General features: G+C 38.8%; 1 protein-coding gene across 1 annotated transcript; it reads right to left on the bottom strand.

Moving 5' to 3' along the window:
- Positions 1-5811: 5811 nt before the first annotated feature.
- On the bottom strand, positions 5812-13596 carry LOC125747319 (1,25-dihydroxyvitamin D(3) 24-hydroxylase, mitochondrial). Its single transcript, XM_049022405.1, has 12 exons — positions 13155-13596; positions 12789-12979; positions 12590-12683; positions 12055-12148; positions 11873-11964; positions 11284-11395; positions 10076-10221; positions 9593-9759; positions 8315-8393; positions 7943-8140; positions 6745-6856; positions 5812-6203 (listed from the first exon to the last, which is right to left on the bottom strand). The coding sequence occupies exons 1-11, from the start codon at positions 13392-13394 to the stop codon at positions 6746-6748; spliced, it is 1524 nt and encodes a 507-aa protein (XP_048878362.1). The 5' UTR covers positions 13395-13596; the 3' UTR covers positions 5812-6203; position 6745.

Raw genomic sequence — 13596 nt, 5'->3', positions numbered from 1 at the left:
AACCCAGTGACATGTGCCCCCTCGGTTATTTTGGAAGTTTTGATTTTTTTTTGTATTGAAATTGCATGACATGATTGTGTTTCAAATGCAGCACAGCTAATTTTCATGTCATTTCCTAAATGTGAGCTTAGATTAAATATCTCGTATTCCCTCTCCCTCCATCTCCACTTCTTGTACACACTGCAGATATTTATTGGTGTAATCTGAATCGTGTCCTCTTTGAAAGCAAGTGCACGCTGCTGTGTGTCCCGGGCCTTTGTATTTACGAGGTTATGTCCAAACTAAACATTCAAATAAAGTCAATCATCTTCTACAAGTTGTACTATTAGGCTGCCCTCTAGAAGTAGGAATGCAGTAAATATCAGGAACACAAGTAGGTGCGTAACCTCAGCCTAACAATGCTGAGAGAAACCGATAACTGAGTTAAACAGGTTAAACTACGGCGAAAATTAAGCTGTCAAGCTATTGAAACAACACATTATCCAAATAGTTTGGAAGCATGTAAAACATTGAAAAATAGACGTTACTTTAAGTATCATATATAGTGGAGGCTAAACGCACATAGCCTAAACAAGCACCTTTTTTAAAGGCCTAACCTTGTATTCACGCTGGTGGAGATCTTACATTGGTGATGACAGATTACTGTGTCTACTGTGAGTTCTTAACAGTCTTAGGAAAGCATTGGATTTGTAAATTCCTTACATGCTGTGTTTCATTTAAGCTAGGCTATGCTGGTTTAATAGGTTTTTGTTCCATTATAATTGTCAGTGTGTCAGATAGATTTTGTGATGCTGATCACAGAAATACCTTTTTAAAAAAACACGTCACAAAAGGTTTTTAAGAAGCAGCCAGTTTTATTATCCATCCATCCATCCATTTTCCAAACCGCTTATCCTATTGGGTCGCGGGGGGTCCGGAGCCTATCCCGGAATCAATGGGCACGAGGCAGGGAACAACCCAGGATGGGGGGCCAGCCCATCGCAGGGCACACTCACACACCATTCACTCACACATGCACACCTACGGGCAATTCAGCAACTCCAATTAGCCTCAGCATGTTTTTGGACTGTGGGGGGAAACCGGAGTACCCGGAGGAAACCCCACGACGACACGGGGAGAACATGCAAACTCCGCACACATGTGACCCAGGCGGAGACTCGAACCCGGGTCCCAGAGGTGTGAGGCGACAGTGCTAACCACTGCACCACCATGCCGCCCCTCAGTTTTATTATAATTATTGTAAAATGTTTAAAACATGGGTATTTCACAGAGCACTGGCCAACAAAGATTTTTTTCATGCATCAACTAAGGGGTGACGTTTATGTAATTTAAGAAATGCGCTCAGAATCTTGCTCTCACCCATGGTTTTTCAACAGTGTGATTTTTTTAGACTGTATTTATAGTATATAATTCCTTATTTAGAATGTATGGCCATATTTAAGTGTAATTTAGGAAAAAATCATTTGTATTTATAAACATTTTAAGGACTTTACATACAGTCCAAACAGTACTGTAAGTCTGTTTTTCCAGAAATTACAGGCCTGTTTAGACATGTTGTGATAGGGTCGTTCTCTCTCTATGATACGCATATAGCAAGTTCGATTGTGTGTCACGCAAAATCCTTGTGTAAATCCTGATTAGACATTTGAATTCAGCACAAACAGTTACTGTAGGATTAACCTGCTTTGATCTGTGAAACCAAAAGAAAGCAAAAATTTGTTCAACAGTGTTACTGTCCCTCAAAAAAGGACGTGTGACACCCCTGCCTGTACAACAACATTTCATCATTTTGTTTATTTTCATATGTGTTCTTTATCATGTTAGTATATTTTACCTTATATGTTTTTCATCATAAGGTTTCTCGAATGTGATGGGAAGGTAAATCTGACGTAAAATTTAACTTGTGGGTTTCTTACGTCTGATGAGAATCGCCCGAATAACATTTTAGACTACAGTGTAAAGTGCATCATCATAATGTCCTGTAGGTGGCGCTGAAATAATGTATAATTTATTGTTCATCCCATCTGTTCCTGTTTCTGCAACACAATGTTCTCCTACTTCACAATAATAAAGTTTAGTTAAGAGTAATTGTGGGTGACTTAGTGTTATAGTTTTTATTAAATTGGGCCTATGTGTTTTTGGGAAATTGCAATTTCTTAGATAAGATAGTTTTATGGTTTCAGACATATTTAGCTCTTCTTTATAAAATAATTCTACAGCAGAAACAAAAGTATCAGTATTGTTTTCTAATAAATTTTCTTATCTATTTTTGTCTTCAGAGGGGTAATTGTGGTACATAAATGTGAAATTTTAATGTGCAGACCACAAATGTGCTATTTACTTTTGCAATTTGATTTCCTTATTAATTCACAGTGTATGAATGTGTGAACTCCATCTTATATGGTACAGAACGGTAATATGCAGCCCTTTGCTGTAAGCATTAAATGTTAATTATCTAGGCATGAATTTATATAGAAATATTATACACAAATGCTGCTCTGTAATGACTTGCTTCTATTCCGAAGCACTTACGTTTTTTTTTTTTTTTTTTTTTTTTTAAATAGAGGAATGAATTCAGAAGTGTCACATTTTGTTTTTAACAAAATTGTAGCTGTGTTTTAGGTGAATGACATGGGCTAAGAGCCAAAGTAAAGAAAGTTGAGAAATCCCGGAGGTTTATTCGGAGGTTAAGGTTACCGATGCCTACACTTACGTAAACCTCCACTTTGCATCTGTTATGGCCCTCATTAATAACGGTGATTTAAACACTGGTATTTATTTTAGAGGTTTATAGAAAGATATTAAATGATCATTTTGAACCATTTGAGTCTTTTTTCCTAATCTAAAAGTGCAACTTTCCATTGTTTTTCAAAGCTTGACATGCCATTGTAAATTCTGTAAATGTAAGGGATATATATATAAAAATTATAATGATTAAATAATTTATACAGTTAAAAATCTACCAGTAATGATGCACATATTGTGATTCTCGCGTTCCTTAAAGTTGTTTCTGCAGAAAAATATTAAATGTATTGTTTACAGCTGGCTGAATAAATTATGATTTATTACTATTAAATGATGATCAATTACTATTTGTAATTGCTTGCTTCTGAAAACTGTAGGCCTATCCATTATGCTCACGCTTTGTTGCATTTTTCAGAAGTACGTTTAAATTCTCAGGTGAATGGTCTGCTTGCAGATTACAAAAAGCCAAATTGACACGATTAAATACACATAAAATCAATTTTAAATGCTACAGCTGTACACATTTATGTGGAAAAATGTATTAAATATTTACATCTCGGCAAATGAAAAACAGCTGGAATCCATGCCATGGAAAAGCTCCGACCCACTTATTATGCTTAAGCCAACTGAATGTTGTGAACTAGTGTCCACTTTCATCCCCATTTTGCAACATGTTTGCAGGAAATCTTTGGCTCGGAGTCTCAGACGGCGGCAATGACTAAATACAAATATTTAAATTGTAATCTCATCTGAAAGACTGTCTGCAATCCGTTTTTAATGTGTGGTATTTGTTTTGAAGATTACCCTGATCAGTAAATTAAATTTATATTGCACCTTTGCAATGGGACAAAATATTCGTGTTTTACAATTAAAACATATTATATATTGAATATTATAAAGTTCTTTTATGTAAACAATTTTCCCCAAAAAGTTTAAGTTTATATAATGTTATTTCCAATATGTAATTCCTGTGCTTTCATTTAATTTTATTTTTTATGCACACAATTAAAGCAAACACTTCTTTCTCAACAGGCAAAATCCTATGTCATTGAAAAAAATGTGTCACTGTAAGTTACATTCTTTTAGAAATTCTTTTAGAAATTTTGCATTATTTCATATTTTTTCATGTGTTTAATTATATTATATTATTATATTATATTATATTATATTATATTATATTATATTATATTATATTATATTATATTATATTATATTATATTATATTGACCAGCCAAAACATTTAAACCATAGGCCGATTGTCTCATTACAATGGTACCTGTTAAGGGGGTCATTATATATTAGGCAAGTGAACAGTTCTTGAAGTTGAGCTGTTGGAAGCAAGAAAAATAGGCAAGTATAAGGAGTGACTTTCACAACGGCAAAACTGTGATGGCTAGATTACTGGGTCAGAGAGTCTCCAAAACGGCAGGTCTTCTGGGCTGTTCCCAGTACGCAGTGGTCAATACCTACCAAAAGTGGTCCAAGGAAGGCTAAATGGTGATCCGGTGACTGGGTCATGGGCGCCCAAGGCTCATTGACGGACAAATGGTGCAAAAATTGTTCAGGAATGGTTTGAGGAACATGAAAACGAAAGCTGTTGACTTGGCCTGCAAATCCCCCAGATATCAGTCTGATTGAGCATGGACAATCAAGTCTGATTCATGGAGGCCCCACCTTGCAACATGCAGAACTCACAGGATCTGCTGCTAAGGTTTTAGTGTCAGGAACAGGAGACCCTCCGTATCCACAGGTGATATGTTCCAAAAACACGTATATCCGAATATCTGCGTATATCCGAAACAAGGGAGACCATCTGCAGACCTTATGATATGAATTTTATGTGTTCTTACATATGGTAATTGATAAATTGCACGCAGTATGATATTACCAACATTAAATACAGTAATAATAAAGTACAGGGCGGCATGGTGGTGCAGTGGTTAGCACTGTTGCCTCACACCTCTGGGACCCAGGTTTGAGTCTCCGCCTGGGTCACATGTGTGCGGAGTTTGCATGTTCTCCCCATGTCGTCGTGGGGTTTCCTCTGGGTACTCCGGTTTCCCCCCACAGTCCAAAAAATATGCTGAGGCTAATTGGAGTTGCTAAAATGCCCGTTGGTGCGCATGTGTGAGTGAATGGTGTGTGACTGTGCCCTGTGATGGGCTGGCCCCCCATCCTGGGCTGTTCCCTGCCTCGTGCCCATTGCTTCCGGGATTGGCTCCGGACCCCCCACGACCCAGTAGGATAAGCGGTTTGGAAGATGGATGGATGGATGGATGGATGGATGGATGGATAATAAAGTACATTATTGTACAGTACTGTACAGCACCATATTCTCGAATGAAAGGGATTCTGATGATTTAACATAATTCTCAAAAGACAAGAGCAATGAAAAATATGGATCATGGGATGATGGATCAATGAAAATCATGCTTTTCATACCCCTCAAAGGACAAAGGAACAATATAAAAACATAGTCTTTTCAAAACATTTTTTGGAGCACGGTAAACTGTGAACAACTGAAATGGCAGTTACTGAAACCACGGACGCTAGACTACTGTACCGCAGGACACCTTCACAGGCCTTATGGAGTCCATGCCTTGACGGGTCAGAGCTGTTTTTGTGGCTTTAGGGGGGGATGTACACAACATTAGGCAGGTGGTTTTAATGTTATGGTTGACTAGTGCATTATATAATTGCAAATATTCTGTTTGTTTATTTTTAACCTTTTGACACATTTTTCCAAAGTTTTCTTAAACTGAATGAGCTCCGTAATAATGCACAGTCACCTCTCAGGATAAATGTGAAAAATCACAGGTATGAGTTTCAATAGTAAAGCTAAGAGCTTCTTCACCTTTTATTTGGCATTTGTTCATGCATTTTAATGTATAAAGGAACGTTTTTATGTTTACCAGATATAATCCACAGTATAACTGTATTGACAGAGTCATGGTTTTGTCTTTTTTCCCTTCTAAATCAGGTCAAACATACTCAGTTATTCATACACTACTGTGGATTGTGGTGATTTTCTTCTTTTGGAAGAATTCATAAAAATAAGAAAATGTCTTTCAAACAAGTAAAAACATATTCATTTCAATGCTTTGATAAAGAATGCGTACATCTTTTTGAACACATATATAATCATTTAAATATAACAAAACAGCAGAGTATTCAGCACAACATTATATACATATTAATAACTGATTATCAAAATTCCAGTCATAGTAGGCATGCACACATGAGTAGATAATAAAGTGCAATCATCTTGATTCGGGGATTTGTTACTTTAGTTAACTTGGTCTTTCAGCCCATGAAATAGCTTTGGGGGGATCTGTTGCATTCTGAGGTATTTTCCATGTTGAGAAAGAGGTCCGATGAGCAGGTTTTCTGGTCAAAATGAGTACAAACTCCATCTCTTTTTATGCACAGAATAGAGAATGTAGATGCCAAACTGCCACCTGTTAAGGAATCAGTTCAAAGGGGATCATCAGAGTCTCATTCGGCAAACAGATCACTCTGGGGGCAGTGTGTGGTCCAGCAGGTTAAGGACACTGCACATGAAATAGGAAGGTTGCTGGTTTGAATCCCATCTTCAGCAGAGAGATATGAGTGTTGAGCCTTTGAGTAATATCTAGTATGCCCAGTTGCTCCAGTTATACTGTTAATTGCATGTTTATTTGGATGAAAGCATGTTCTAAATTAATTTAATGTGTTATGTCTGCTGAAGCAGAAAAAAACTGATGTGTGATGGAACAGGGCTGTTTCTGCTTCAGTGGCCGGAAACAGTGGTTAAACTTTGTTTGGCAGCTATAGTTCAGTGAGGACAAATTTTATCTGACAGGATGAAAGGCTGAAGTAAGAGAAGATGAATGACCTTTATCAGGCTTTACTCACATTGATCTCCCACCTATTTTTTTTTTTTGACCTGACAATATGGTCTATTGCCATAGAAAGAAATATGTTGCTACCATGCAAAGATTTCACCAAAGCTTCTCTTACCTCATCTCCTGATAAAGGCCACTGGCAATTCGCGGCTGGGGACAAGGGTTCCTGAGTGTATCGCCTCCACTGGGTCATTATCTGTTGCTAAGATTTCATATTCTCTTATCACCTGACATCCAGAGAAAACAACGTAATATTATAATTTAACTGATACAATTTACAAATTAGCAATAAAAATAAAAACAAATCAACAACCTTCATCCATCAGTTGAAATAAATTAACATATAATACAAATCCACTCAAAACTGTCCATTTTTCTGTTGCCAGATACTGTGTTTAGAGGGATATGTGATACATACAGAGGGATATGTGATACATACAGAGGGATATGTGATACATACAGAGGGATATGTGATACATACAGTGCGAACAGACAACTTGCAATTTGTACACTTTCTGCTAACATTTCTGTTCTAGTTTGTGCTGGATGTCTACATATGCCAAAAGATTGACGTGTTCTGGAAGACACTGGCAATGTGCTTTAATTCAGTCTCAGTTCAATAAGTGTGGCGTCCATTAAGCAACACACTTAACATTTTACAAACAACCAATATTATTGGAATGCTGTTTGTGAAATGTTACACAACACCTGAAGAACATGTCCTGAATGTGCTAAATTGTAGGTGTCGGAGGTTTATTTGATGTATTTTCCTACTATGCTAAACACAAAGAGCATTTTTTTCATGTTATGAACTATTACTGTTTTATTGCCAACCGCTGGCAGTGTATAGCTCTGTGAGTTAGAAGTGTGTGTCTGGAATCAGAAGGGTGCAGGTTCAGATCACATGGTTGGAGGTGATGTCACCATTGGCCCACTGAGCAAAGCTCTTAACCCCAATTACTCCAGGGACAATGTCTGACCCTGTTTCTCATCCTCATGTGTATATGTTACTCTGCACAAAAGCATATAAATAAAATGTAATTAAGCAATACAATGACGTGAATACTGAGCTGTACTTCAGAGCTGCATGAAAAGAAGGTGTTAGAATTGCCAGACATTTCTCCTGGGAACCTGGAGCAGTTTTGGGCGTCACTTAAGGGCCAGCAGTGATATTACAGGATTAGAACCAACACCCTTCTGGATAGAGATAAAGTCACACACCATCCCAGAACAGGCACATCTGTGATTTAGCCCTTGAACCTGTCACACCTTAAATGAGGTTCCTATCCCTAGACCAAGAGGCCGGATCTTACCCAAGCCAATGCAAGCTGCAGCTGCAGCTCTGCCAGACGACGGCCAATGCACATCCTCTTGCCGATACCGAAGGGTACGTGAGTGAAGGGATTGATGGTGTTTTTCTCCTGGAGCCAGCGCTCAGGCTTAAACTGCTTCCCCTCATCAAAGTACTCTTCATTAGAGCCCAGGGCGTGGCTGTTTATCATCAAGACCGTCTAATTTTAGCATGAAAAAAAAGATATGTCAATATTTTTCAACAGCAATAGCAAAACTCAAAACACTAACAGAAACTAATTTCTGGGTAGGGTGTGTATAGAAACATTTGACATTATATACAGAGCCATTTGACACATTTATATAAGGCCTATTTAATAAATAAACATACTTACTCCTTTTGGCAGTACATAATGTCCAAGCACAGTCTCTTTATCCAAAGTCCGACTAGTAAATGGCACCGAGGGCGAAAGTCTATAAATAAAGCAGATATTAAACGTAAACTAGAAATTAATGAATTTGTGAATGTTATATATCTCCAGATGTGCTGGAGTGCTAGCAGAATGGGTCACACTGTTGCCTCACACTTCCAGGGTTGAGGGATGCCCTCAGGGTGTGATTGTGTGCCCTGTAAAGGGTTGGAATCCTGTGCAAGATAAGCTCCAGGCTCAGTGTGATCCTGGACTGGGACAAGCTGCTATGCAAGCTGAAGTACAGAACTTACAGTTCATGTCTGTTTCTCTGTTGATTGTTTAACTAAAACTATTTTTTGAACTATTTTTACTGCAAGCAAACAGAAAGATTCTCAGTCCCCGTTGACAAACTGTGGTCTTATCTATTCATGGTTTTCCCTTCATTGACTGATTAAAGAGTTCTCTACTATGTACATAATAAAACTGAAGGTTGAAAATGTATAAAGTAGGTACTATTTTTTTTTTTTTTTAAAGTAAGCATCTCAGGCCAACATTGTTTGCCTATCTAGAGACCACATCCAAATACCATGTTCCAGTGTAAACAGTGATCCTGTAACCCATTTATGGATCATGGTACACAGGGCACATGCACCCACTATGGGAAACTCCCCCCCTTTGAAGTGTGGGAGGAAACAGTGCGACACAGGGAGAATATGAAGACCCCATACACTCCAAAAAGTGGTGGGATTTGAACCCCCAACCTTAGAGGTCTAAGGCAACAAAATCACAGTATTAGCTGTGATCTAACTCAGTTAAACATAGTAAATTTTTACCCTGAAGAAATTACACTTATGTCACGACTGTGCTGGTTTTACAGTCAGCCTACAGCTTCAGGCTGATTGATCGCTCCGAATCTCCCAGAGGGGATTCTTTGCCCCAGTGACCTAATGAATAAGGCTCTGGCCACCCAGGCCAGGGATTGTGCGTCTGAGTCCTATCTGGGGTAGTGCTTTCCAGCCCAGTGGTTTAGAAAGCTGTGCATGAAATTGGAAGGTAGCTTATTCAAATCCCTACCTTTGAATGACTACCTTAGTGAGAGGAACTGGGTGTGGAGGAAGCTCTGCCGATGATGCGTATGCATGATGATGCGTATGAATGATGATGCGTATGCATGATGATGCGTATGCATGATGATGCGTATGCATGATGATGCGTATGAATGATGATGCGTATGCATGATGATGCGTGGGCAGTGCTTACCTCATAGATTCCTTCAGGCAGGCTTTGAGAAAGGGCATCTGCTTTACGTGCTGAGCACTGGGAGCCTCTCCTGCAGGGACTGTGGCTCTGATCTCCTGTAGCAACTCCTTCTGGCATCGCGGATTGCGGGATAGGTTGAAAATGGCCCACAGGAAGCTGTTGGCTGTCTACAGAATGACACAGGCAAGTTTACTATGCCAATACAGACAGCAGCTTCCTGCCTTCTAGGAATAGCCTATTGCAAGCTTGGCTGTTAGGTATTTGCATATTTATGATGAATGACTGACTATTTAGTTATGTATCAACAGCAGCATTCCAGCTGTCTGTCTGTCTGTTTTGCATTGGCTGGCTTTCAAAAGGTGAAAAACTTGCAGGGATAATTCTGGTGTCTGTTTCTAACCCAATGACAGGGGCCCCAAGCATGATCTTGAATTTGATTTGTCAGTGGTAGTCATGACTACAGTTTTAAGCCCAGTAACTCACTGTCTCAACTCCTCCAATCTGAAGCTCTGTGGTGGCCGCATACAGCTCCTTCCTGGACAAGCGACTGTGGTGGTAGATCTCACACAGGAAGTCATCACTCGAATCCTTCTGGTGCCGTTTCAGTTTTTTGTCTATGTAGACTTTTGCTGCCAGAAGAAAAGTATGGCAATCTTCAAATGATATTTTATACTTGCCAACCAAAATTATGACAGAAGTTATTCAAATACACTGCATTTTAGTGGCACTTATCACAACTGATAGTGGATTAATGTTTACATTTACATGTATTTAGCAGACAATTTTGTTCAAAGTGACAAACAATAGAGGCAAAAAGCACATTACATGTATATTGTAGTGCCCCAGTCTTCAGAGGGGGCTATGGTTTTGTCGCAAACATTGTAATTTCTTGTTCTTGGTGCTGCTGTGCTTGGGGGGTTTCCCAAGGCTGGCAGAAAGTTATGATGATTGCTGATTAAGGGACTATAAGACCCTGAATGGGGGGGGGGTTGGCAGAACTGAAGGAGCCTATTTCAGGGAGTGTTTTGCGGGCTTTCGCTCTGTCAGTTTACTGGTGAAACTGAAACTTTCAGCCTGTATTAAACAGCTTGAAGAAAACGTCTGATTTAGGCTATTTAGTAATAAATATAAAGTAGCCAGCAATATGGGCCTGCAATTACTTCCAATACAGCCAAATGATTAATGTTATTAATATTAATGAGCTAAATGTTATACTCGCTTACTATTAAATCAATGAAGTTCGTGTCAGGTTACCTTATTTTTAAACGTCTCTATTCATAGACTTTTCCGCGAATGAACTCAAAAACCTCGAAACGTGTCAAGGAGCGACTCCAGAAAAAAAAAACTTTAAACTGCTTGTCCCATGAACTTGAATAACCTTTGAAAACGACTTGGTCTTCCTGCGAAGCGCGAAACCTCAGCTTGTTTATAGGCCGGGGGGGGGGAGGCGAGCAACATTTGCCTGCCGACCGTAGCCTGTGTAATCAGCACAATAAACCATCCCCCTCTCCACCCTCCGACTACTACAAATATTTGGCAGCTTTGTCAGACACGGGTCACTCAGTTTACTACTAATGCTGTCAGTGAGTAAAGCGGGAAGGCAATCGGTTCATGTGTCATCACCTGATTGAAAATGCTTTTCTGTGGGTCATACGTCATCGGGGGCGGGGGTGGCTGGGGGCGTCGGGTACCTGTGCGGAATATGTGGTCCCATGCTGCCGTGTGATCCTGCCATGTCTTCGTATTTAGGCTTTTGTGGAGCTCGACCGGAGTGACCATCATCGTTCCAAACGTGTTCATCATCTTAACATTAAGAAAACAAGCGTTTCAATAACGACCCGGGTAGACTTTTCTGTTATATATCATATTACAATAATGAGCTGTTGTTGTATCCCACCCTTTTATTGTAAGAAAAAGTATCCAACCGAGACATTAAGTTTTTTTTTTCTTTATTAAACAGAACTAAAGGTAAACAAAAAACAACCTTCCTGTTATGCTGAAATAAAAAGAAAAATAGCTAAGAATGGTCCACACTCAAAAGTACGAGGATTACGAAGATGAGTACGCAAAAATCACGGCCCGCGGCTTAGTGAACTCAATGAACTCTGGTTTTTGTCTACATGTAAGCATACGTGAATAACAGTGACCGTGTAAGCTGGGAGAGATTTAGGTTATCAAGATATTTGTTTTGCCGAATGGATAGGTTTGTGTTTCAGGTGAATAAGTTCACTCTATGATGGGAGTAACTGCTGCCAAGAATTTGACTCGTTTTACACTTACGGTTTTTATAGCTGTGATAAAGTTAATTGCTTCTTCATTTACGTTCTGGCCCAGAAGCCCAAATCGCTTGTCATACAACACCAGGCAAATAGCTGTAACAAAACATTGTAATTATTACGCATTTTTAATATAAATATGATACTAGTAATAATTATTCACAACAGAATTATTGTAGTACTTACTTTCAAACGACCACTTGTTCAGTTCAAAATATAAGTCATTAATGTGACCATTGACATTGACTTTCCCAATCCGATCAACAAAATCAGCCAGAACCTTTTTAAAAGGAACAAAACAATTAATGGTATGAGATACGTACACAGAATTCAACAAATTCGTATTTTAAAGGTCTGCTAATATCAAACAAGGAAACAGGACACACTGTATTATGACAATTGTTTCCAAACTGCTGAGAGCTTCTACAAACCCCGTTATTAACTAATTGCATGATAGTATTCATTATTATTACAATGTCTTAAGTTCACAATTACAGCCGTGTGAATATCAACGGTATGGTAATACCGTTAACATACGAATTAACATACGAATTAACATCCAAAATTAAATGTAACGATATGCGGAAGTTGGTCCGATGGGTAAGTTAATTACCACCAATATCAGTCTTTGTTTTATTTATTATTTTTACTGTATTATTTTTTTTTTACTGTTTTTATAGTTATATGCATGTAATTAGCCTGTACGATAATAATGTCATACCTCATTGATTTTTCCGTCCAGCTTCATCACTTCTGTCGGTTTCATTAATTTCTGCTGGAATGCGCTTCTCACTCTCTGCCAATCCTCTCCTTCCCTTTAAACCGAAAATAGTCATTGTCAAAAAAGTTTTATTTGTAGTCTTTTATTTCCACATCTGCAACACTTTCAAGGCATTAAAGCGAAAAAATATCACACTTACAAAATAAGGAGTCCGTACGCCTCGTTTCTGAAGTCCCTGTATGCTTTCCAGGGTTTTATTTCAAGGCGCTGTGGGTAGTTGCCTTCCTTTCTGTATAGTGCCTCCAGTAAACAAGGAGCGCCAATGTGAACTGATTCGAAAGATCCCAGCTTCATCCTGAAGATTTTCCCGAACCTTTTATGGTACTCAATCTGTAAAGAGTGCACAACACTTGAACTGAATGCATTTCAATATGAGTACTTTGCGTGGAAAAGTGGAGTATACTCGTCGCTTTATCCATTTGAAATTAAATGCATAGAATTTAGATGAGGGATATAGATGTAACAGTATGTCATGGTGCGGAAAAAAACTATTATCATTATTTACCAATGTTTCGTGCTGTCGTTTCAGCCCTCCTTTTCGGAGAAGCTCGATTAAGCTGCCAAACAGCGGCCAGTTCGTCGGTCCTGGGATAGAGGCTAGACCTTGCCCATCAGCGGGCACCTGTACAGCATCCATTGGCTTTAACACGCATACTGAAGACGTGGTCTTACAGTGTTGCATTCCTATGGATTTCGTCTTCAAAAGCTCGAGAATCTGTGGAGCTTTTTTAATTTGCGTTCTCATTTTTGCAATACCTAAATAGCAAATTGACACTATGAATTTAGGAATCGTCTACGTATTAGGACTCTATCTCCCACTCACCTTTCATAAATAAGTCATATCTTCCCACAATATATAGCCGTACCTTGTTTTTCCAAACTAAGCCCCTCAACCAATCAGAGGCAAGTATTGCATGGTGTGGCCGACGAGCCCACCTTTCATTTTT

The sequence above is a fragment of the Brienomyrus brachyistius genome, chromosome 8 (assembly GCF_023856365.1).
Source record: "Brienomyrus brachyistius isolate T26 chromosome 8, BBRACH_0.4, whole genome shotgun sequence".
Lineage (NCBI taxonomy): Eukaryota > Metazoa > Chordata > Actinopteri > Osteoglossiformes > Mormyridae > Brienomyrus > Brienomyrus brachyistius.
Note: the sequence above shows the minus strand (reverse complement) of the source record. Positions and strands in the feature narration are given on the sequence as shown.